Consider the following 24,591-nt stretch of genomic DNA (forward strand, 5'->3'; position numbering starts at 1 on the left):
AGAGTGAACGGTAAGCGGGTCAGGAAGATCTGCGGGCGCCGCCACGCTAGAGGCTGAAAGAAGCCTGGTCCAGGAGCGCCTCCTCCGCGGGAGGACAGAAGTCACTAAGCCACGGGCTGGGCAGCTGACTGAGGGGCGGGGCTAGAAAAAGGAAGAGGAAACCCGGAATTGGTCTTAAATTTCTCCAGCCTAGTTTTCCGATGCTTTAAGCGTCTACTTCTCCAAACCCTGCTTCAGTCCTCGGAGACCTTCGCCTCTCGGACCTTCACGATGCGGAGAGTCTGGGTCTGCGTGGGAGGCGCCGTCTTCTTTCTTTCCTGCCTGGTTTTGCATTCGCGCTTCTGTGGCTTTCTGGTGAATAGCAGGGAGAGGGTTATGGGTGTGGGCGGCGCCGAGAGGTGCTGTCCTAGGAGAGTCAAAGCTGCTCCCCGGGCTCAGCAGCTGGTCACTTGGCTTCTCTTTTAGCATTGAAGAGTATGCACGTAGGGCTGGGGAGGTGGCGTGGAGGTTGGGGGCTCTGGAAGCTCTTGCAGAGGACTCGGGTTCGATTCCCAGCACCCAACATGAAGGCACACACACACACACACACACACGCGCGCGCGCGCGCGCGCGCGCCTTTGTGGGCAGATGGTGCACATAAACTTAGGTGGGGCCACAAATATACATCTAAATAAAGATACGTAAACACATCGTTGCAAAAAATACATACATTTCTGGGATTTCTCTCCCAGCTCTTCTTACACTCTCAAGTCATTTGCAGGCTTATACTCTGGTCGTTTTGGTCTTTAGACATAAAAGCCTTTTTAGTTCTGCCTACCATCTAGTTGTCAAGGCATGCTTTAAAGATAAATAAAAGTATACTTACACATAGGCTTTCCCCCCCCCCCCCCACCCCCGGAAGGTAAACTGAATCGGAGTCTTTTGATTTTATTTGAGGTTTCAAGGACATTTGCTTTTCACATTTCCTGGAGCGAGGAGGACCCCCTTTTCCGGCTGGATTTGGGTTGGCCCAAGAATTCAGAATACTTCTCTGGTGCCACGTTTTGTGTTGCAGTTGACTCCCTCAACGGGTTAGTTTACGTAGCTCAAGTAAGTAGAACGAGTGTTTATTGTATGTGAGCCGCTGAGTTGGAGAGAGACGGGAGTTCGGATGTGGGCAGCCCAGGTCAGCTTTTGGGATTTGGTTTTTCAGCCTCCCAGTGGTTCCAGGGGTGGAACTTGGGCTGTCAGCCTTGCTCAGCAAACACTTTAAGCTGCCCAACCATCTCCCCAACTAGAGATTTAAAAAAAATTATGTACATTCAGTTTGATTACAACAACAACAACAACAACAACAACAACAAAGATCAGTTAAAAAAATTAACAGAAAGGAAAGAAATGACTGTTGCATTTATGTTAGGCTAATTTTACCCCTCTTATTTGTGCCTTCAAGCACACATTTTAGATTTGTTTGCAGTAGATGTTATTGTTAAGTTTGGAAGTTAGCATTTTACACATTACTAAGTTTCTCAAGTGTCCTTTAGCGTTGGTTTCTCTGACAAAGGTAAAGATTGGCATTCCTAATGAGTGATTCTAAGCAGCTATTTTTGTATGCCTTCAGAGAGGGGAAAACATCCCCAAGGTGTTAGTGTTCACAGAGGACGGCTATTTCCTACGAGGCTGGAATTACACAGTTGACACACCCCATGGTATGTTTGTCTCCAGCACACCCTATGAACAGTCCGTCTGGATCACGGATGTAGGAAGTGGTACGTGTAGCACTATCTACTACGTTGCCTTGCTAGACGGAAGTCACGTCTTTGCTTATATTCCTGCCTCTACATTTTACGGCTAGCAGTTGCTGACTCTAACCGTAATGTCTTTCATATTTCACAAAATCATGTGCTTCTACAAATTTATCTCACACTCCTGTAGAATCAAGAAAGTCAATGAATCTAGAACCGTGGTCTTTTAAGCTAATCAAGGGAACTTGGTCAGTGTGTGGCAGGGGTTGGTAGGCCAGGGCTGTCAGCCTTGCCTTTTGAAACAAGGATTCTCACTGGCCTGGAACTCACAAGCTGGCTGGTCTGGCTGGTCAGTGAGCCTTGGGGGTGATCCTTTCTTCACATTCCCAGTGCTGGGGTTACCTGCACCCGAGCATATGCAGCAGTTTTGTTTTGTTTCCTGGCGTGGGTTCTAGGTGCGGAACCCCGGTCCTCAGTCTTGAGTGACAAGCGTTTTCCCGGTAGACTGAACTATTCCCTCCACCCCACCCCACCCCAGCCTTGCTTCTTTGAACTTCAGTTGTTCTCCCCCTCAGAGTCAGTCTGCACATCCCCGGTGAAGTCAGATCACGTGCCAGTCTCTAGAGGAGCCAGTGGTCCCCGAGCTCCTGCTCATCCCAGTTGTCTCTTGAAAGGGAGAACGGAGTGTGAAGAAGCCACAGTTTGCTGCCCCGAGTAAAAATAGAAGCAGGGGCCGGTGTTAAGGGTGTTGAGATTCCCCTGGCTGCAGCCTGTCTGGAGCCTTCCTACCAGCAGACATTGTCAGTGTTGGGAACCAGGCTGGGCGGGCTCCGGAGCTCTACAGCTGGAGGGGAAGCCGTGAGAGACAGCAGCTCACCTGTGCTGCCCGCCTGTGCAGTGTAGAGCCAGAGCCTGTTCCTGCTGCCCCGACAGTCACAGGATCAGCAGGGTGACTGTGCTCTGCCTGTGTTCCTGCCTCCTCAGTGCTTGGTTATTCACTTTCCACTTGTTACTGTCACGAGGCCCCCCCCCCCCCCCCCCCCGTTTTTATGTTGTCACGCTTACTCACAGAATGCCAATGGTTTCTGGGCGGCAGAGAGTGAGTCATTTAGTTTAATCCTCACTTTGGAAGGTAAATGCTGGTTAGACATCTCGAGAGTGGCAGTTGCAGGGTGTTAAGGATGCCCCGTTTTCTGAGTAAAGACTCATCCCCTTCCATCTTTCTTCCTTTTGTCTCTCTTTCCTCCTCTCAGGCTTCCGTTCCCAGACAGCTGTGGAGATTTACAGCTTGGGCGCCTTGTAGCCTTGGCTGTCCTGGGCACATTTTGTAGACCAGGCTGGGTTTGAACTCACAGAGATTAGCCTGCCTCTGCCTTCTCTAGTGTTGGGATTACAGGCATGAGCCACCACCAACTGGCTTTTTTCTTTTTACATTGTTTATTTTTATTTTGTGTATGTTTTGCCTGTATGTATGTGTCATGTGCATGCAGTACCCATGGAGGCCAGAAGAGGGCAGTGGATCCTCTTGGAACTGGAGCTACAGACTATTATGAGCTGCCATATGGGTATTGAACCTGGCTTCTTGGGAAGGGCAGTCAGTGCTCTTAACTGCTCAGCCGTCTCTCCAGCCCTGAGTTTTTCTTTTAAATTCTAGTAAAATTGGCCTTGAACTTACAAAATAATTGTAGGGGTTGGAGAGATGCTAAGTGCTTTAGAACAGTTTCCTTCCAGAGGACCTGCGTACAGTTCCTAGTACCGTATGGCAGCTCACAGCCATCTCTAACGCCAGTTTCAGGGAGCTGAGGTACTCTTCTGGCCTCTCTGGGTACGGCACACATGCATACCTCCTGGCAAACACTCATATACATAAAGTAAAATAAAACGTTTCTATAAGAAACTCTTGCGGGGTGTGGTGGTGCACACCTTTAATCCCAGCACTTGGGAGGCAGAGGCAGGCAGATCGCTGTGAGTTCGAGGCCAGCCTGGTCTACAAAGCCAGTCCAGGGTAGCCAAAGCTAACACAAAGAGATCCTGTCTCAAAAAACCAAAACCAAAACCAAAACAAAACAAAACAAAACAAACCTCTTGAGAGTATATCAGAGTTTATGTAATACTGTAATGAGATGTGACTATTTTTTCTCTTTCCTCTTCTCTGTCCCCAGAATTCACTTTGAAAGGCCTTTAATTTTAATTTATTCTGTTCATGACTTCTAAAAAGAAGAGAAACTTAACTGGTTCCCAGAAAAAAATGCATCACAGATGACCTCATCTTTTCTTTGTTTTCCACTCTATTTTTATGCTCTTCCTATTTTCTCAAATGAATTGATTTCCTCAAGTGAAGATCTTGCAGCAAATCAACCACTTTAAAAAATTATACATATTCTGTCCCCTTTTCTAAGTCTTGAGAGAGGCTGAGGTGTGCTTTCTCCAATACTGTTGTGTTCTCTGTGGCTCAAGCCTTCTGCTGTAGCATCCAGACCCAGTGCAATGCTACAAGTGGCTCGGTAGAGCTGTGGTGCAGGCTGACTCACTTGGCTTCTGGTAACGCTTGCTGTGTCAAATCAGTCTTTGGATGCCTGTCAGTTATTTTGGCTTCCTGGGCCTCTGCTAACTGCTTCATAATTTTCCTTAATTTCTTTTGTTTACTTTATTCTTTAACGTGTAAGGTCTTTGATTGATTAATAATCAGAATGAGCTAATGGCAATGAAGCTATAATATATAAATGCAGGTTTATTGGAAGCTGCACGGGGGAGGGGGGAGGGAGGGAGAGAGGCCAGGGAGGGGGGCAAAGGGCATAAGGGCCAGGGAAACCGAAATGTCTGGTTTATATGGTGAGTCTCTGGCAGAGGGGAAACCCGCCCCTAGGTAGAGAGCAGGCCATACCAGCCGTGCCCTGCAGCCAGACCTAACAGTCTTCACTTCCAAGATTATTTTTCTCATAAGAAATGAGTTAAGTTGGGCGTGGTGGCTCATGCCTTTAATCCCAGCACTCGGGAGGCAGAGGCAGATCGCCGTGAGTTCGAGGCCAGCCTGGTCTACAAAGCGAGTCCAGGACAGCCAAGGCTACACAGAGAAACCCTGTCTCGAAACACCCCCCCCCCCCCAAAAAAAGAAATGAGTTAAATTTTGGATTTGTTTCTGCTAAGAGAAATTGTAGTTTGAAAAACGTGTGAATTTATAGAGACTTTTTTGTGGACTTAATAAAATTTAAGATCTGCACATGAGCGACTGAAATAACAGCTTTGAATGTTAGCGGGCTTGTTTGTTAGGTCCCTCTTGACTTCTCCTTACAGGCAGTGTGTTTAAAAAAAGACAAGTACACAAGTTATTCTAGGCTTTCTGTGTAAATAAGCCAGCATTTTTCTCATACTCCTGTGTGTTTAGAGTCTCCTTATTTTGGCGTGATTAGAGTTTAATCCATAGCCAGGTTTGCTCATAGCTTATGAAGGGCTGCTAGCTGTCTCATGTCCCACTTACATACTGTCTGTGCGCTCCACAGTTCCAGCCTCGTGGCCTAGTGAAGGATTTGCTTTTAGCTTACGGAAGATATGAGTGCTGTGCAATGCTTGTGACACATGCTTGTCTCTTTCTACAGGATCCTATGGCCATACCATTAAAAAATATAACTCCCTGGGCGATCTTGTTCAAGTCTTGGGTACCCCAGGCAAGAAGGGCATGGGCTTGAACCCGCTGCAGTTTGACAACCCTGCAGAATTATATGTAGATGACACGGGGGAGATTTACATAGTGGACGGAGATGGGGGACTGAATAACAGACTGGTCAAACTGTCCCAAGGTAAGTGCCTTAACTTGACCATAAGACTATTATTGTTTTATTTTTTTTTAATTTGTTTTTATTTTTGAAAATCTAGATAGAAATCTTTTTTTAAATTTTTTTATTAATTTATTCTTGTTGCATCTCAATGGTTATCCCATCCCTTGTATCCTCCCATTCTTCCCTCCCTCCCATTTTCCCCTTATTCCCCTCCCCTATGACTGTTCCTGAGGGGGATTGCCTCCCCCTGTATATGCTCATAGGGTATCAAGTCTCTTCTTGGTAACCTGCTGTCCTTCCTCTGAGTGCCCCCAGGTCTCCCCCTGCAGGGGACATGGTCAAAGGTGAGGCACCAGAGTACATTTATTTTTTTAATTTGAATTTATTTTGTTTGCTACTTGGTATAACGTAACCGTGTCCCACATGAAGCAGGGGTAGAGGGTAAATTCAAGGGAATGAGGTTGGTGGGGTGACCAGCAGCAAATGCTTCTGCTCACGGGCCTACATGCTCACTGCATGCTCACTGCATGCTCACTGCATGCTCACTGAGCCCAGGAGAGCCTCGCAGGGACTGGAGGAGGCGTGAGGATCTAAAGGGCTCCTGAGCATTTCCTGTCCCGTTTATGATGGGGACGTCAGGAAGCTGGTTCTGTCCAGGCCTCCTGCAGACTATCAGCCAGGTGTTAGCTAGTGCCTGCTGCACTAGGTCCTCAGTGGCCACCAGGCAATAAACTCACCTGTGACAGAGATGTCCAAGCTAGGACAGGAGCCAGAAGACAAACCCGAGCTGGAGAGGTAGAGCAGGGTTTCCTGAAGAAGCAGCAACCCTGGGCTGAGCCGTGGGGGCTGACACAGGCCGGGCGGGGCACTACTGGAGGTGGAGTCCAGGGCTGTGCCGTTAAAGCTTCGCTGAGGATTTCCTGGTTGTGTTCTGCTAGTAGTCTGAGGGTTTTTCAGTGAGACAGATGTTCCAAATACATTTTTTAACACACCGAATGTTGGGAGCTATTTCTGGCAAGTCTGTCCTTGGGAAGAGCTTGTTTTCTAACACAGGAGGTGAGGCGGGACTCCAAACATTCTGGAAAAGCAGGGCGCAACAGAGTTAGGGTCAGATTGAGTACTCCCTGTGATTGTAAGAAAAAAAAAATGGCTGCAAGCAGGGTGACTTTAGACAGCAGAAATGTGTTCTCAGGGCTTGCGAATTCAGAAGCTTGAAGCACATAGGGTGGTGACAGTCCCACGGAGGCCTCAGTGGAGAGCCCTTTCTTTCCTCTGAGCTGTGACAGGTTGACTTTGCCCTCTTCATGCTGTCTCTGCTTTGTGTCTCTGACTGTCACATCTATCTCCCTCTTAGGAGGATTTAGGGCCTACTGTAAATCCAGGATAATCTCAGGATCTCTCTTTAGCTTAATTACACCTTTAAAGGCCTGCACCCGAAGGCCTTGTTCCCAGGTGCAGCGGCTTAGTGGTGGACTACCCTTTTTAGAGCGAGTTCAGCCAATTAGACTAGTTACTCTCCCTCTCGAGTGACTATAAAAAGATAACATAGCTTGGTGTGGTGGTGCATACCTGTAATTCCTGCCTTCCAAGAGACTGAGGCAGGAGGATTGCCAGAAGTTTGAGGCCAGCCTGAACTACATTGTACAGGGCCAGCTAGTACGGTATAATATGACTCTCTGTCTCAGGAAAAGAAAACAAAAATGAAGTAAAACTGAGCTTTTTTGGCACGAACGGAACTGGTTTGAAGGAAGCAAAGCAGGAGCCCTGAGCGGTGCTTTTGGAGTAGTGAACGCAGCTCAGGCCGAGCCAATCAAACAGTTGACGCAGGAGAACACGTGAAGTAGACAGGCATAGACAAAGCCAGGAGAATAGTCGGTGCTCGGTGTGTGCTGCATTTCTTTTGCAGTTTGCAAAACAGAATCAGATGCAAATGCATAAGGCTTCTATATGTCTTACTGTTCGCGTGTATTTACCACTTACAGATTTAATGATCCTCTGGCTGCGTGGAGAGAATGGAACAGAACCTGCGAAGTTCTACATACCCCACAGTGTCACACTTGACGCAGTCGGTCGGGTAAAGACAGTGGCCTTGGGTGTAGAACCCTGTGCATGTGGGTGTGTGGGCAGGTCTTGATGTATGTGTCTGGGCGGGTGGACTTCTGTATTAATAGGCGTTCTCATTTTATTTCTGTTGCTGTGATTTAAACAAACAAACAAAATGTCCCCAACACCACCACCACAACAAAAAGCTGATGAAGAGCCAGGTAGGGAGAGAGAGAAGTCAAGGCAGGAACTTCAGCCATCTCTGTTGGCAAGTCAGCAGGAGAGGGGATGAGTGTGCACATGCTGGCTGGCTCAGACTTATACAACTCAGACCACCACCACCACTCAGTAAGCGGAGTGATCCCATGTCAGTTAAAGCAACCAAGACAGTCCCCTTCAGCTGTTCTCATAGGCCACCTGCTGCAGACAGCGCTGCTTGTGTTCTCTCTACCTAGGCGGTCCCAGGTTGTATCAGGTTGGTGGTTAAAGCTCACCATAGCAGGCCTGTCTAGGCAATTTCTCTAGAGCTGGCTGTGCCTACAGCCTCTTAAAATGCTTGGGCCCAAGTCTGAGGAAGTTCTCCATCCAAATCTTTAGAAATGAAGAAAATAGATAATCCCCATGGCTTCCGAGTGACTGAAGGATGAGTCTAAAACCTGAAAAGAAACTTGGCCTTCTGGCAGGAAAACCTCACTGTCAGTGTTTGAAGTATTTCTGGTTCACAAGGCTAAAGCTGCACTGACGGAAATGGGCAAATGAGTGCCAGAGGCTACCCCCGACGAGCCTCTCCCCGACTCCTTCCAGAGGCTACCCCCTGACGAGCCTCTCCCCGACTCCTTCCAGAGGCTACCCCCCGACGAGCCTCTCCCCGACTTCTTCGTGGGAACAGAAAGCCACTCAGGGAACTGAACCGTCTCCTGCTTCCCAGCCCCACCCACTGCCTCCTCCTCGCTTTCACTCGCCTGTTAGGTACAGACACTCTTGGGGCCACCTTCCAGCATCCAGGTCGACATCAGCAGCTTAGATTCTCTCCTTGTTTCCTGTGGTGACTGTACTTTGTATTACAGCACCCCCACCCCCGCTGTTACATCATAGATCTCCTCTGTAGATTGCAGGTCCTGCGGGCGCCTGCTAAATGGAGTTTGCTTCATCTCCATGAGTAGCGCTGAGGGGCCATACCTGTGTTAATTAAGTAAACATTTTGTCTTGCAGCACTGGGTCAGGCTGCCCTAGGGGGTGCAGTGCTGGGTCAGCTTGCCTTCCTTGATGCTATTCCTATTTTTTGCTTCTTTTTTTTTTTTTTAATCCCATTTTTCAGAACACAAGAGAGAGCTAGATGCAATCAGCTTCACCTTGGTGAGGAAAATTCTTAGGGGCCAGCGAGATCATTTGGAGAAGCAGCCTGAGATTGCTGAGTGGTGAAAATGACAGTTCATCCCCTACATACTTGTGGATTTAGGTTGTCCATTGTTGCTGCTGTGCAGGAGGACCCATGCCTTCCCCGTGCCAGGAGAGCACCCTGCCCCTGAGCTAAGCCCTGGCCCTGCACCCTTGTGTGTGCTAACAATGTAGCGCTGGTCTGCACATTGTGCACAACTCACTACATCACCACCATGAGCCTTTCTGAAAAGTGAATTTACTCCCCAGTTACGAACCTCCTGTTTCTCAGAGAGGCTTTTCCATGAGCAAACGTGTCTGGTACCGAGGAAGAAAGAAAACAACCTGGAATACCATTCAATCGTGAGACGTGAATGCTTCTTCCTTAGTCATCGGGCTAAGGCAGTAATACCCGAACCCCTGAGCAAGCCCATCACTGCTCAGGAGGAAGCTTGAGACGTCCACTGGCTTCAGCACCAGACTCTGACTGTCACGGGTCTGCATCTGTTTGAAAAGGCAGTCAGCAGCCACCAAAATTCACACACACCAATGAAGATAGAGTTAAGGTCCCTCTGAACTGTACAGACCCAAGAAATCCGAAGGATGTGCAGGGTTTAGGTCTGTGCTGAAGGTGAACCTGTAGTTGTATAATTCATGGATCACCATGAATGCTATGGAGAACAAGTCTGAGCTCCCCGCTTCATTACAAGAGTGCCTTAGAAACTCATTAAATAGGGCCATAAACCCAGCATTAAGCCTACTGTGGTCTGTGTGCTACTGACATGCCCAAGCTTCCTCCTCTTCAGTGGACCCATCCCAGCAGTAACAGCAACAGGTTTAGAGATGACATGGAGGGAGGCACTGAGAGAGTAAATAGCTGAGCCTCCGAGGAGTGAGGCTGGTTTTCTTTGTCCTGTGTCCTACCTTAGGAGCCAGGCTCAGTTTTGCAGTGATGGTGACAGGTGTTAAAGGGATGGGTAGGTGAATCTGCTCCTTGTCAGTGTCTTTGATTGTCTGTACAGTGGTGGAGGCCTCAGGTTTTTATTTCCTCACATGTGTGATGTGGTTGACGGCTCTGTGTCTTTGCACTGAGGCAGATGCACATTTGCCTGCAGCATTTGCACGTGTTAGTGCACCTCAGACGAAGTGCTTCGCCCTTGTGGGAATGGGGCTTAGTGATGCTGCCTTCTTTCTCTAACTGAGACGATGTATGTGGAGTCGATAAAAATAGTCACGCTTCTTCTTGTGTTGTGGGTCTCTTCCAGCTGACATGATTTTGGTTTCTCAGGTGTGGGTTGCTGACCGAGGAAATAAAAGACTCCAAGTATTTGATAAGGACACTGGAGAGTGGCTAGGAGCATGGGACAGCTGTTTCACAGAGGAGGGGCCTTCTGCTGTGAGGTAATCGCTGCTGGTTATTTTAAATGCTTGTTCTAGCTGGTCATGTGACCCACTTCTGAAAGTTTAAAGTGCTTATTAATTTTAAGCAGGGGAAAATGGAAGGAAACAAGTGTCCAAAGAAGTTAAACATCTGAGATTCTCAAATTCTTTGTGAGATTTCAAATCACAGAAGGAAGGTCAAAGCTTGAGTCCGTACTGTTGAAAACTTCCCAACTTCTAACTCTCCTCTCGTTAGGTAATGTTGTGCTATCTTACTGTAGGCATATCTATAGCTTCGGCTACTGTCACCAAATGTCATATAATCTAAATTCATAAAAGAGTCCTCCAGGCCATGATGGCCACTGTTATTAAGCATTGCAGAGTGTAAGTGCCCACACTTACTTGCCTACTTACCAGGCCAAGATCACTTGGGCTTCGAGAAATGAAACCAGGCCAGTTGGAGGGTCTACAGCACAACTTAGCCTGTAGCAGTCTTACTGAGAGCAATCAGACCTCTTATACCTTTATCAGAAACAGGCTACAATGGCAGTTGTCAGGATACAATGACATTTGCAAGCTTTACAGGGTACATAAGATTAATGTCTAAAGCCAGCTGTCCTGTCAAGCTCCCATACTTCCTTGGCTTTCAATGGAACATACAGAGAAACACAAAGCAGCCAGAACTGCCTGTCCGTTTCTTAGGAACTGGAAGGCACATCATGCCCCAGGAGCCATGCACTAACCTGAAAGTCTCTGATGCAAGCCTCTGAAGGCTAAGCTGAGTCAGGCCAACTCCATGATTCCCTACAGCGCAGGACACAAACATTGAAAGAATTATCATTGTTATTTAGTTCTCTATTTTTTTTAGGTTCACCCCGGATGGGAAGTACTTGATCGTGGCCCAGCTGAACCTCAGTAGGCTGTCAGTTTTGGTGGCACCACCTTCTGGAAGCATCGGAGACTGCTCTGTGATCAGCACCATCCAGCTGGCTGATCAGGTCCTACCACATCTTTTAGAAATCGACAGAAAGACTGGAGCAGTCTATGTAGCAGAAATTGGGGCAAAACAAGTACAAAAATTTGTCCCATGGCACAGCCACACCCCTGCCCTTGGTGCTTAGTGCTTCTGCCTGCGGAGCTTCAAGGAACAGTCCAGAGCCTTGGAGTCACCTAATCTGAATCATTCGTCACAGGGTCATGTTTACCTCTTTACCAGAAAAGCATGCTGTTATTCATGAAGAGCCATGCTCTCTTGTGGCGCTTGGGACTTAGTTTTACAACTAAGTGTTTAAGAATTACTTTTCTTTTTGGTAGTCCTAAGAGGTGAACTCCTAGCCTCCTGCATGCTGGAGTTACAGCTTCATAGAAGCAGCTTTAAAGAGAGAAATGTAATTCTAAAATGGGGTAATGAAGGGGAACTGTGCTTGTAACCGAGTACTTTCCTAGTCGATTAACTCTCTCTTGGATCCTAGGATAACTTTGATTTCATATGAAGAACTGGAAACTACTAGTTTTTTAGCCTACATAAAATGGAGTGTGGGAGACTGTGCTTGAGTGGGCTGCTGTGCCATGCAGAGTGCCATACAGGCCCGGAGGATTCTGAAGTGAAGAAGGAGTGTTGTCTTCCGTGTGGTCCAGCAGAGAGAGAAGTGGGCATGGTGCCAGCAAAAGCAAGAGGGCGTGACAGGCAGGAGGAGCCAGGAAAGGTGGATCCGTGGAGACTGCAGGCAGTCGTGTCTTGGCCTCACATTGGCCAAGAGATAAGTGAGGAAGAGGCACCAATACCTTCCAGGTAGAGAAGGGCAAAGGCAGACTTCCCATGGATTTCTGAGGGGAAAAACAGCCAACAAAGGTTTTGGTCTTTTTGCTACAAAATGCTCAGTGTCACTCTTTACAAACAAGACTACAACAGCCAACATCTAAGTACTTTACTAAAAGGAAGATTTACAAATTAGTGCTGGCAGTAACTCTTCCCTCAGTATCACTCACTCCAAATTTTAGTATGAACTCACTTTACTATACTAGCACTTACCGTATCTACCTCGAAGACATTTCATGGGAATTGCAATCATTTACATGGAAGTGTGCCAAATGCTTTGAGGTATTACAGTGAACATGTCCTGCCTTTCCAGCCCAATCTTGCCCTATCTGAATATTGACCTTCATATGCAGCTTCTGTGTTTTTTTCAGTTTGTTCTGGTTTATTCTAGGTTTTGATGGAGCCTTTTGTTACCAGGGTCTTTTCTTTTGTTCACCCATCCCTTTGGCTCTTGTCAGCATCTGTCCTAGGATTTTACTCTTGTGAAGCAAAAGAGAAGACTTAGCTGACTTTAGTCCCGACTCACACAGCTGAGGGGCTTGGTCCTGTTTTGATGCTTGGGCACATGCAGTGTGGGAGGAAGGCTAACCTCCAGCTGAAGAGTGCTCGCTTCCAAGGCTGTTAAATGTGTCCCTGCCAAAAAAAATCACTTCAGTTTTCTCCTTAGTGACAAGGAAACATCGTTCTTCCTCGCTCACTAATGCTGTATGGATTGGCTGTGCAGCAGACATAGATGTCTAGAGTGTGGAATGGTTACAGGGTGTTCTGAGACTGGACCCTCTAACTGCCTTGGCCATTAAAGCACATGCCAGCCTTGCCTGGCTGTGTTCAGGGCTCCCACAAAATGAGTCCTCATAGGGTTTTTGCATTTGCTATTGACTCTGACCAATTGACTCTGTTGGAAAAAAAAAAGTAATATAAAGCTTGTTTTGTTGGTGCGCCAGACAATGCAGGTGGCCTTTGAAGGAGAGTAGACTAGCTGAACCTCCTTTGTTGTTCCTACAGTATGTTATTTAGCCCATTTTATAAGTGATTAATTTCTTTGAGGATTTTGTAACTGGATATGTTGTGTTTTGATGCGACCCATCCTGCGTTCTCTCGCCTTGGGTCCCCCCCCCCCCCCCCCGGTCACTTTCCCTCCCAGCTTCACGTGCGTGTGTTCATTCTAAATGGACTTGGTGCTGCCGAGCTGTGCAGGGTGCAGGACAATCCATGAAGCAGGGGTAGCCTTTTAGGAAATGACCAGAAGAAAGAAGGTGCTTCCTCCACCAAGCCGTCACTCTCCAGGAGCTTCTCAGCCCTGGGTAGGCTGGGGGAGCTCCTCCCCGCTCTGTGCCAGGGTTTTGCGTGCTGTGGTCTTGCATGGGCAGTCACAGCTGCTGTGGGTTCTGTGTGCAGCAGCTTTCATGTCCAGAAGGCGACATCTTGCTGCAGACATTTGCCACCTCTGTCCTCATCTGTAATAATCCCAGACGCTTTTGTGGATGTCCCAATTTAGAGCCCTGTCAGTTCACAGTCTTTTATTCTCTGCGGCCAAACCAGTTAGCATCTCCATATTAATACCCACCTATTCAGAACGAAGTTTCTCTAATCAGAACTGAGAGATGCAGTAGTGTGTGGATGTGAAGATAACTTCTCAGTGGGGCCAGTTTATTACTATGTCCCTTTAGCAGAATAAAGTATTAGATTATCTGTTGGGGCTGTGAGCTAGCCAGCATCGGGTTTTAGCCGGTTAGCAGTACCAGGCAGGCTTTCATCTTTTAGAGCAGGCATTAAACCCAGTCAGAAAGTGGTTGGTTATTCTCTTTATGTTTGGGCAACTCTTTGCACTATGGGCACATCTTTACAAGCTAGACCTTATTGTAGCTCTCAGGCCACACAGATGGTTATTATTGTTGAACATTTTCTAATGGTATTAAATAGAACCTTCTAAAACTAAGAAAGCCAGTAGGAATGAAGTTACCAGGCCAGTACCATCTTGATTTCTTCTTTACAGATTCTTAAAAATTTGATGAGAATATTGTTTCTTGTATCTTAAAAGACATGCTTATTTGATCAATGTACTTGCAGTCAAAGTATCTTACTCCCTTCCTCTGGATAAATTACTTAAATAAAAATTGTGTTTTCTATGGGAACACTAAAATTTTGAAAAGAAAAATTTATATAACCAGGCTACTTGTTTTTTAAACATTTTTTTAATAATAGGAGAATTTCAGTGACCATAGGTTCTCAGGTTGGTGAGTCTGGACAGGGGTATAAATGTGTAACTGAGCATACTGGAGGCCAGAGCAAGATCCCAACCTGCAGGCCAACCCAGCTGTAGACTAAAGTCTGCTACATAAACCCAGGACTAAAGCATTGCAGGTGCTAAGAAAACTTTGTCCTTGCCCTCATAAGTGTAAGCTGCTGCACTGTTCCAGTAGGGTGGCCTGGGCTTCCTGGGGATGTGTGCTCATGCCCTGCTTCCATGTGGGCAGGACTTCAAACCTAGCTCCTCACTCTTACCCAGCGAGCCTTCTGATCCGTGGGACAGTCTCAGCTTTATATTTTTAAGAAATTCTTACCATTTTTATTGTGGTAGTGTATGTGTCTATTTCTGTGGTGGGTATGTTTGCATGAGTGCAGATGTCTGTGGAGACAGAGCTATTTGTTTCCCCTGGAGCTGGAATTCCAGGCGGTTGTGAAACTGAACTGAGTCTTCTGTAAGAGCAGACCGCGCTCTTCTGAGCATTCTCAGCCCCAGGACTCTGCTTTGTGGTAGAAGTGGAACTTCTTTGACACCTCTGCTGCCTGGGGGTGTTCTTGACATAGAGGAGGAAGTCAGGAAGTGTTCTGTATTACCTTTCCTTCCACTCCAAGAATGAATGAATCTTTAAAATGGAATATATGCCAATCAGCGAAAACCTGATTATAGTCTAATAATGAACAAAACCGCCACTTGTGTTGGGGTCATACAACTGGCTCATGTACCATTGCTGGAAAGCCAAGATGACAAAGAGCTGACTTGTTTGGCTTCTTCTGGTTTTTAAGGATTATTGGGTTTGATTATACAGCTAATCAAAAATTTAATTTTAGGCTCACCAAATTAAATTATAATTTTAAAAAGGTCCCAACCTACATGGCTGTATTGTTTTATTTTCAGCTACATACTTTCAGCAGTAATCAAATAAAAAATTTACAGTCAGAATTTACCAGCTCCATTTTACAAAACTTTTGTTACAAACATGAAAGTTTGGAGGCTAGTGTCTGGGAGGAGGGTGTTGTTGGCACCCATGTTACAGTCTCCATCCAGAAGAAGGCAGTAGAGATCTGTGTGTGGAAGGCATGTCTTGAAATGGGGGGGTAAACACCATGCCAGGTTTCCTTGTGCTCTTGACTTTTTAAAATAGAAGATAAAGGCATTGATCAGCCTTGTGCTCCCCTTTGTTTGTACAGCACACTCACATCCCGAGGAGGCTGGCGTGCACCTGACACTATGCCAGAACTTGAACATTTTTATGGCTTAATTCGCTTTTCTATAATTAAAAGGGAAAAAGTTTTAACAGTTTCTGCAATTCAGACTAACAGCCAGAAGTGATTAGCCCGCCTTACAGGCAAAGCTACAGTGGGACAGCAAGGCCACACCTTCTCCAACAAGGCCAGACCTTCTCCCAGGGCCACTCCTTACAGGCCTATGGGGGCCGTTTTTATTCAAACCACCACAGTAATATTTAGTTCTACATTAGGTCCCTGAGCTTCCTAGTCTTCTGTTCTTGGTCACCTAAGCAGTGTTGGGTATGGGTTCCATCTTGTGGAGTGGCCCTTAATCAGATGCTGGTTGGTCACCCCCACAAACTTTGTGCCACCGTTGCACTAGCATTTCTTGCAGACAGGACAGCATTGTAGATCCGAGGGTTTGGGGCTGGATTAGTGTTTATGTTTCTCCTTTGGTAACCTACAGAGTTCCTTGCTGTACCAAAGACACTAGAACATAAAGGCTCCATGTTCAGTGGCTTGTGTAGGTGTTGTCTTCAGCAATGGGGCCTTGCTGTCGGTTTGTGGAGAACAACCTATAGTATTGGGTTGTTTAGGGGCTTTCTGTGGGATCCCTTTGGCCAAAAGCTCAATTAGATGTAAGCCATTCCTGAGACTGGAAGCTTCTCTTGGTGGTGAGACGTTCAGTTGACGTCTCATTATTTGATGATTTCATTTAGGTCTATTTCATGTATCTATTTTAGGACGCTCCTACCGCATTAGGGTTCTATACGACCCCTCAAATGGCCCTTAGTTTTAACTGTCTGTCCCTATATTCCCTCCTTCATCTTCTTCTTCCCTCCCCACTTGACCTTCCCATTTTTGCCTCACCTTTCCATCCGTCCATACTGTCTACTCTATTTCCCTTTTCTAACGAGATGTATCTGCCCCCTAGTCCCTTACTCTAGACCTAACCTCTGTGGTTCTACAAGTTGTACACTTGACAGCTAATATCCACATAGAAGCAGATTCATACTATATTTGTCTTCGTGGGCCTGAGATACCTCACTCAGGAAGATACTTTTTTCTAGTTCTTCTCTTACCTGCAGACTTTATGATTTCATTGTTTTAAAAGCTGAGTAATACTCCATTGTGTAAATGTACCACATTTTTTTTTAAACATGTCGAGGGACATCCAGGTTGTTTCCAATTTCTGGTTATTAAGAATAAAGCAGGGGGCTGGAGAGATGGTTCAGTGGTTAAAAGCACTGACTGCTCTTGCAGAGGACTTAGATTCAATTCTCAGCACACACATAGCACCTCACAACTGTCTGCAACTCCAGTTCCAGGGGCTCGGCACCTTCACACATACATACATACATACATACATACATACATACATACATACGAAACGCCAATGCACATAAAAGTAAACAAATTATTTTTTAAAAGACTTAAAAAAAAAAAAAAAAGAACAGAGCATCAGTGATCATGGTTGATCAAGTGTCTCTGTGGTAGGATGAAGTGTCCTTTGCCTGTGTGCCCAAGAGTGGCACAACTGGATCTTGATTAGATCAATTCCTGTCTTCCTGAGGAATGGCCACACTTTGCACATCGGTACAAAATTGTATTCCCACAGCAATGGACGAGTGTTCCCCTTACCCCAGAGCCTCATCAGATGCCGGTCTCCTCATAACCACAGCTCTTGACCTCATAACTTCAGCTCCAGCTGACCAGCATCAGATGTCCCAGCAAAGCAAAGGTTTTCAGCTCAGTGATGCTGGTCACTTGTCATGGTTGTCAGGAATCATGGTTGTTTCCTCAGACTCAGCTTACCTGGCCAACAGATTCTTATTCAAAACAGCCATCTCCTAGCCCTATCATCACACTTGTAAACAATGAGGTACTGCTTATCATGGAGCCTCCTGTGGTGGATGAAGAAACTAGTGTGGGTCAGTTCTTTAAAAACACAAGTTCGTTTGCATGTGTCACACCAGGCTGATCTCACAAAAATGTTTCTCAGTTTTTACCTACTTTTCTGCTTTATTCACATGACAAAAACTGTTAGCCACCTTTGCAGACTTGTTGTTAACTAGACTTAGTTACTATAGTTTGTGCTATGGAAAGAAAATTGCTATATGGTATTTATGTATACATGGCCACAGCCACCGAAGCTTAATGCTTTGCAGCATTTTTCTCCACAGTAAATGCCAAGGAGTAGTTAAATGTTAGATACTTACCATACATAAATGAAATGTGGGTTTTAACTTAAATAATGATATAATAAATTTTTTGAAAGGAATATAACACATTTTAATCTGCATACATTTGCAACAAAAATGCTTTACAGGGGAACGCACTCTGGTTGGGTAGGGCGGGACCGTGAAAGGCAAGGCCTAAGAAGGGGCTGTGAACCTCTTGGGCACCCATGAGGGTGCTTTTCTCTAGAGGCAACAGCATCCCAACACGGAATCTTTCCTCCTTTGGGGATACATATGTACGTCAGTATGCGTGCAGGTATGATGTCTATGTTACAGGTGTTAGCCACACAGAACAGAAAATCTCAAAAACTCATACCAGCCCTGAGTCCCATGTATACATTCAAAAATTCATGGAAGGCCCGGCATACTGGTACCAGTCCATAAGCCCAGCATGTGGGAGGCCAGGGCAGGCTAGCCAGGCACACACAGTGAGACCGAGCGAGTAGGACAGCTTGAGGAATTCAGCAGTTGGGATTTAGATTGAGGTTAAGTTGGATTCTGACCATGAATTGGCCTCAATTTTTCTCCTGTGAAGTGAGGACATCAGCATTTTCTTTCTGGTGTGATTGTGAATGCCAAGAGCATCATGGGTGTAAGCCATCGAGCTTATTTCTGACACAGAACAACCAACTCCTAAGAGTCTCTTCAAGAAACTCATGGAATGATGGCCATAAGTCAGGGCCGCCGATGCTGTCACTGGGCAGACACAGAGAGCAGTGTAGGAGGGCACTAGCAACGTGGGGGCCTTGAGCCTGATTCTGATTTAACGGAAATGCCAGTGTGTAGTCAACTCAGGATGTTTCTTAAATGTGGGCAGTTGCACTTAAGCATCTTTGCATCTCCTGTAATTAATATTACTTCCTTTCACAAATGCCTTCAGCATAGACATATGCAGTGTGCTGCTATTAGGAGTGTCGAACTGTTGGCTTTGTGGAGAGAGCATCTTGCTTAGAGCTTTTATCCTTGAAACAAAGAGGGCAGTAGAAGTCTGTTCATTTGCCGCTTACTCGCCCTGTTCCTCAGGTCTCCAAGTTCCATTTGGGTTTCCTTGCTATGAAATATTTAGAACTCATTAAGATGGAGTGAGTCATGTCAGAAATTGTATTGGGAGATAAAAGAATATTTATTCATAACCCAGATTAATGCTATAGCGGCGAGTAGCTGTGGCACTGGGGGAAGTGCAGATATATAGTCATCACCCCATGAAAGCAAACAGATCTAGTCTCTAGAAAGCCAAAGCCATTTATTTCACACACATTCTTACAGGTGAAGGGGAAAAAAAAAAGCATGTCCTCAAAGCTTTAATATGCCGTGAAGGATTGTGCTTTGTGAGAAGGAATCGAGAATGAATACGAAGGGGGATCTTTAAACGCGGCAGAGGAGTGAGGACAAGTGCTCGCATTCGGGTTGTACGATGGTTAAAATTCATTACAAACTGCACAGGAGTTAGGATCGCCCAGGAGACAGGCCTGTGCAGGGGCGGTGATGGGGTTTCTAGACTCACTGAGATGGGAAGGAGCACCTTAGACGTGGACCACGGGCTCCTAGGCTGGGGTCCTGCACTGTGCCCACACCACCGCCCTGAAAGCAAAGGAGCTAATGCCCTCTATCTCTGCCCTCCCATACGGTAGGCCCTAATGCGTGAGTTCAGTGGGCACCTGCTGTCCAGCTTGTATGTTGGAGAAACTGAACTTCCTGCCATAGTTTTAATTCAGTCGTCATACATGGCTGCTGGCTGCTGTGCTAGATCACATAGCAAATGGCTCTTGGTTTGAGATAACAACATAATTTGTTTTTTCCTCGGGTTCTTTGTTCATTTTCATACCTGCCTCCACTTTTCCAGTGCCCAGCTTCCCTGAGGTTCCAGTGTAAGAACAGCCGACAGCACTGCCCAAGCAGGAACTAAAGTGGAGCTGTGGTTTGTAGTGTGCCACCTACAGGATACTTTTTTCCTTTTAACCTGGACACTGGCCTGATATATACTGGTCAAACTGGACACCAAGTAGTCTCTGCCAGAGGACCTTGTTTAAGCCACCAAATGTCCTATGGACCTTGCTTGAATTGTGCCCAGCTTATGCCTGTGTGCCCATCTCTCTGGTTCTGGGACTCCAGATTTTTGTCTGGTGTCCAGGACATGCCTTACCTGGTGCAGTCCTGCGTGTTCTTCAGAGGGAAGGCACGTGTTCAGCCCTTCACTTCAGTAGGGACATTTAGAAGACTGTACTTAGAAGCCCTGGGCAAGCAGTGAGTAGTTCTGAGGATGGCCTGCATGACGCCATTAGGATGTAGTATAATTTTGGATGCCGAGGCGTCATAGAACTCTAGGAGCTTGCTGGAGCCATTTCCTGACAGTTCCTTGAGATGGGGACTATCCAGTGAGATCCTCCTGCTTGGATGTTTGAAATGGCTGCTGTTTGGATTTCATCTTATAGCCCTTGTGAGTCTGGGCTCAATGGATGGCGGCAGAAGAACCAAGATAATTGTAAAATAAAATTATCAGGCTTGTGAGCCCTGCAGTGAGGAGGCTGGGGCCGGATAGTCACAAATTCAGTCAGCCTGCGCTGACCCTGGCCCCAACAAAGCAAATTATGTTGTCATTTGAAAGTAGTGACATCGTGATCGCCATGTGGTCTCTACCCAGAAGGATTAGAGAAGATGGTGATTATACTGACTATGCCTTTACAGATTCTGATATAGGGTACCACCCAGATAATGGCCTGGCCAGTGTGCTGGCGAGATTCAACTTGACACAAGCTATAGTCACCCGAGAGGGAGGAGCCTCAGTTGAGAAAAGCCTCCATAAGATCAGGCTGCAGGCAAGTCTGTAGGGCATTTTCTTAATTAGTGACTGATGTGGGAGGGCCCTGCCCATGGTGGGTGGTGCCATCCTTGGGCTGATGGTCCTGGGTTCTATAAGAAAGCAAGCTGAGCAAGCCATAGGGAGCAAGCCAGTACGCAGCACCCTCCATGGCCTCTGCATCAGCTCCTGCCTCCAGGTTCCTCCCTTGTATGAGTTCCTGCCCTGACTTCCTTCAGTGATGGTCTGTGTTGTGGAAATGTAAGCCAAATAAACCCTTTCCTTCCCAAATTACCTTTGGTCGTGGTGTTTCACCACCGCAATAGAAGCCCTAACTAAGACAGAAGTTGGTATCAGAGTGCAGGTAGTGGAGTATTGCTGTGACAGACCTGACCATGTTGTTTTGGAGAGGAATTTAGGGTTAGAAACGCCACTGGGTGTTCAGAGCTCAGTGGGCAGTTCTGCAAGAGCCTGGAAGATATGAATTTTGAGAGGAAGTGCAGAAGATGGAGGCCTGGCTTGTGTCGTTTCTGAGGGTAGCAAAGGCTCTCTCTATCAGACCGTTTATGTGAAGACTCTGTGGGCGTCTGCTCAGCTGGGGATGAAGAATTAGCTGATTAGCAAGAGACCAAACCACTAAATAAAATGTTTGCCTTGCTGGGATAATGGATGCTGGTCAGCTGGGGGCTGAAGGATCAGCTGCGATTAAGAAGAGACCAGCATTATTGAGGCAAAAGAGTCTGGGAACTGTTCCCTCAGGGTCAGCACACAGAATCAGTGTCCTAGAGGCAGCCAAGGTTGTACCTTGTGCCGGCAGCTGAACTTGAAAGTGTATGTCTCCCCAGTGGTACAGGTTTTGAAGGCATGAAGGGGTCATGGAGGATAGCGGAGGCTTCGCACAGTGTGGCGGGGCTGGAGTCCCTGAAGTGGACCTGGGAAAGGCTATTGGTGACCGTGTAACCCAGCTGCAGCAAGGGCCCCCGGCATGTTGGAGTCCCAGTGTCCTGGGACAGCCATCAGGAACAGCAGCGCGAGTGGAGTAGAGCCAGCCAGAGCCTAGAAGGCAAGCTGTGTGGGCTGCACATACAGGGCAGAGGCAGAAAAGTGACTCAAGCCCTTTGGAGGATCCCCCCAAAACGGTGAGTGTGTCCCAGACATTGGATATTGAGTTATTCGCACAGTTGGAGTTTGGCTCTGTTTTGATTTGACTGTGACTGTGCCTGGTTCTTCCTTCTTAAAATAAGAAGTTTAAAATTTTAACTTATTTATTTTATAGGAACCCACAGTTGAGAGACTTTGAATTTTTTTTTTTAAAGAGACAGAACTTTTAAAGTGTTTGATATACGACTGTGGGACTTTTTGAGTTTGAAAATGGGTTGGAGGGCCACTGTGTGGAGGTGTTTTGTTTTGTTTTGTTTGTATGATGTGGATATTAATGTGTGAAATTGGGGATGAACAAGGAAGAAAAGTTTGTGGCTTAACACTGATGTGTTCGTCCAGTTCAAAAGAGGTCAGTTGTGCTGGCTGGCTAGTTCCATGTCAACATGGCACAAGCTAGAGTCATTTGAGAGGAAGGAACCTCAGCTGAGAAAGTGCCTCTGTCTGAAGCTCAGCCATTAAAGCCTAAGCTCACAACCAGAAAGACCAGAGAAAATGCCTCCATCAGATCAGGCTGTAGGCAAGCCTGGAGGGCATTTTTTAAATTAGTAATTGACAGGAGAGCACTTAGTCCATTGTGAATGATGTGGCTCTTGGGCTGGTGGTCCTGGGCTCTGTAAGAAAGCAGACTGAGTAAGCCACAAGGAGCAGTAAGCACTACTCCTCCATGGCCTCTGTATCGGTTCCTGCCTCCAGGTGCCTGCCTTGACCAGAGTTCCTGTCCTGACCAGTCATGGACTATGGTGTAGAAGTGAGAGCCAAATGAACTCTTTGCTCCTCAGGTTTCTTTTGGTGATGGTGTTTTATCAGAGCAATAATAGCCCTAACCAGGACAGTCGGAGTGAATGAGCTAGAGGGATGCACATTGTACATTGTAGCTGAATAAAGTGGCCTCTGGGTGGGTTATTTGGCACATCCTTTACAAAAAGTATCTCTCAGGTCTGGTTATTTTCTTTTCCACATGATTTATACTGGAGTCCTTAAGGCTCATAGTAGTTATGCATACAGCTAGCTGCTGCCCGAGTCTGTTCTTCACATGTGATGTAAAACTGTGTTATCAGACCCAGGGAAGAGAAATTTTATTCATTTCAGACAGAGAGACAGACAGACAGACAGACAGACACACACACACATACACACACACACACACACACACACACACACACACAGAGAGAGAGAGAGAGAAAGAGAGAGAGAGAGAGAGAGAGAGAGAGAGAGAGAGAGAGAGAGAGAGAGAGAGAAAGAGACAGAGAGAGACAGAGACAGAGACAGAGACAGAGAGATTTGTATTTGTGCATGTCTGTGCCAAGTGCTGAGGAAATTTTTACACTCCATTTTTTTGTTAACTAATTTTTTATTATAATGTATTCATATCACATCCTGATTGTTACCCCCTTGCTTGTATCTTCCTGTTCCAATCCTCCCTCCCTCTTTTACCCTACTCTCCTCCCCTAGACCTATGACAGAAGGGGACCTCCTCCCCTGCAGTCTGACCACAGCCTATCAGGTCTCATCCAGATAGCCTGTTTCCCCTTCCTCTGTGTGCCCTTAGGGCCTCCCCACCAAGGGGAAGTGATCACATTGGAGGCACCAGAGTTCATGTCAGAGACAGTCCCTGGTCTCTCCACAATCATGAAGAACGAATTGTCTGTTGGCTAGATCTGAACAGGGTGTCTGGGATCTTTACATGCATTGTCCTTGGTTGGTGCAATCCCCCCACCCCCATGGAGATCTGCCAGTATTGATGGTCTCCTTGTGGGTCTCCTGAACCCTCTGGGTCCTTCCATCCTCCCTATTCTACCATACCACTCTCAGTGCTCTGCCCAGCATCTGTCCCCATGCCCCGTTGGGTGGAGTCTCTCAGAGGACATCTGTGTTGGGCTATTATCCAATTATAAGTGAATATATACCATGTGTATCTTTCTGGGTCTGGGTTGCCTCACTCACACTCCCCTATTTTTAATTGTAAAATATTAAACTTACGTTTTGAGTGGTGTTACCTGTGTAGATGTTGCTCTGCTCCAGAGCTGTAGCATTATCTTACAGAACCAGACTGCTCATTAAACAAGGTCCAACTCTACCCCTCCAGCCCCCGGCCGCCAGCACTCTCTGTCAATCTCCCTACCAGGACTACTCGCCTTCTTCCTCTCTCTGTCCTTCTCTCCCCTTCTTCCTCCTCCTCTCCCTCCTCTCTGTCTCACTCTTTTTCTTGTCCCCCCACATGTTGGTAGCTAGCATTGCACTTGGCTTGATGTCCCTAAACTTCATCTGTGTCATGTGTGCTAGTGTTTTCCTTACATTTAAAGGGTGACGTGTGTGTGTGTGTGTGTGTGTGTGTGTGTGTGTGTGTGTGTGTGTGTGTGTGTGCATTTAAAGATCTTTGTGGACAATTGGCCGCTTCTTAGCTGTTGTAAGTAAGGAGTAAGGCTAGAATAGGCGCGGTGTTCACATAGCTCTCTGAGACCCAGCCTTCAGTTCTCCAGGACCATATGCTGAGCCTGTTTTGACACCTCTGAAGCTGCTCCACATTGCTTTCCCCAGCAGCTGCATTATGCACAACCCCAAGCACTGCACAAAGGGTCTCCTCATCCTTATCCACACTTGTGCTTTTGTTTTTTTGTTTTTTGTTTTTTTTGTTTGTTTGTTTCTTTGAGGGTGGCCATCCTAACTGCCGTACCTTTTGAGTGTTAATTAGAACTTTTGAGCTACTAACTGTACTTCTACATGGTAAACTGCTCTGAGAAGTCACAGCTGCCTGTGCTGGACACGGCTACAGGAAGGCTCTTCCCTAAGCGCTGGGTGT

At 46.6% G+C, this 24,591-nt stretch overlaps 1 protein-coding gene across 1 annotated transcript; it reads left to right on the plus strand.

The window, feature by feature from the left end:
* The first annotated feature begins 119 nt into the window (after positions 1-119).
* NHLRC3 (NHL repeat containing 3) lies at positions 120-24,252 on the plus strand. The gene is made up of 7 exons (XM_084769745.1): positions 120-354; positions 937-1,089; positions 1,601-1,748; positions 5,321-5,521; positions 7,483-7,574; positions 10,209-10,321; positions 11,169-24,252. The coding sequence occupies exons 1-7, from the start codon at positions 271-273 to the stop codon at positions 11,419-11,421; spliced, it is 1,044 nt and encodes a 347-aa protein (XP_084625871.1). The 5' UTR covers positions 120-270; the 3' UTR covers positions 11,422-24,252.
* Positions 24,253-24,591: the final 339 nt, after the last annotated feature.

The sequence above is a fragment of the Acomys minous genome (genome assembly GCF_964271855.1).
Source record: "Acomys minous genome assembly, chromosome: 19".
Classification (NCBI taxonomy): Eukaryota; Metazoa; Chordata; class Mammalia; order Rodentia; family Muridae; genus Acomys; species Acomys minous.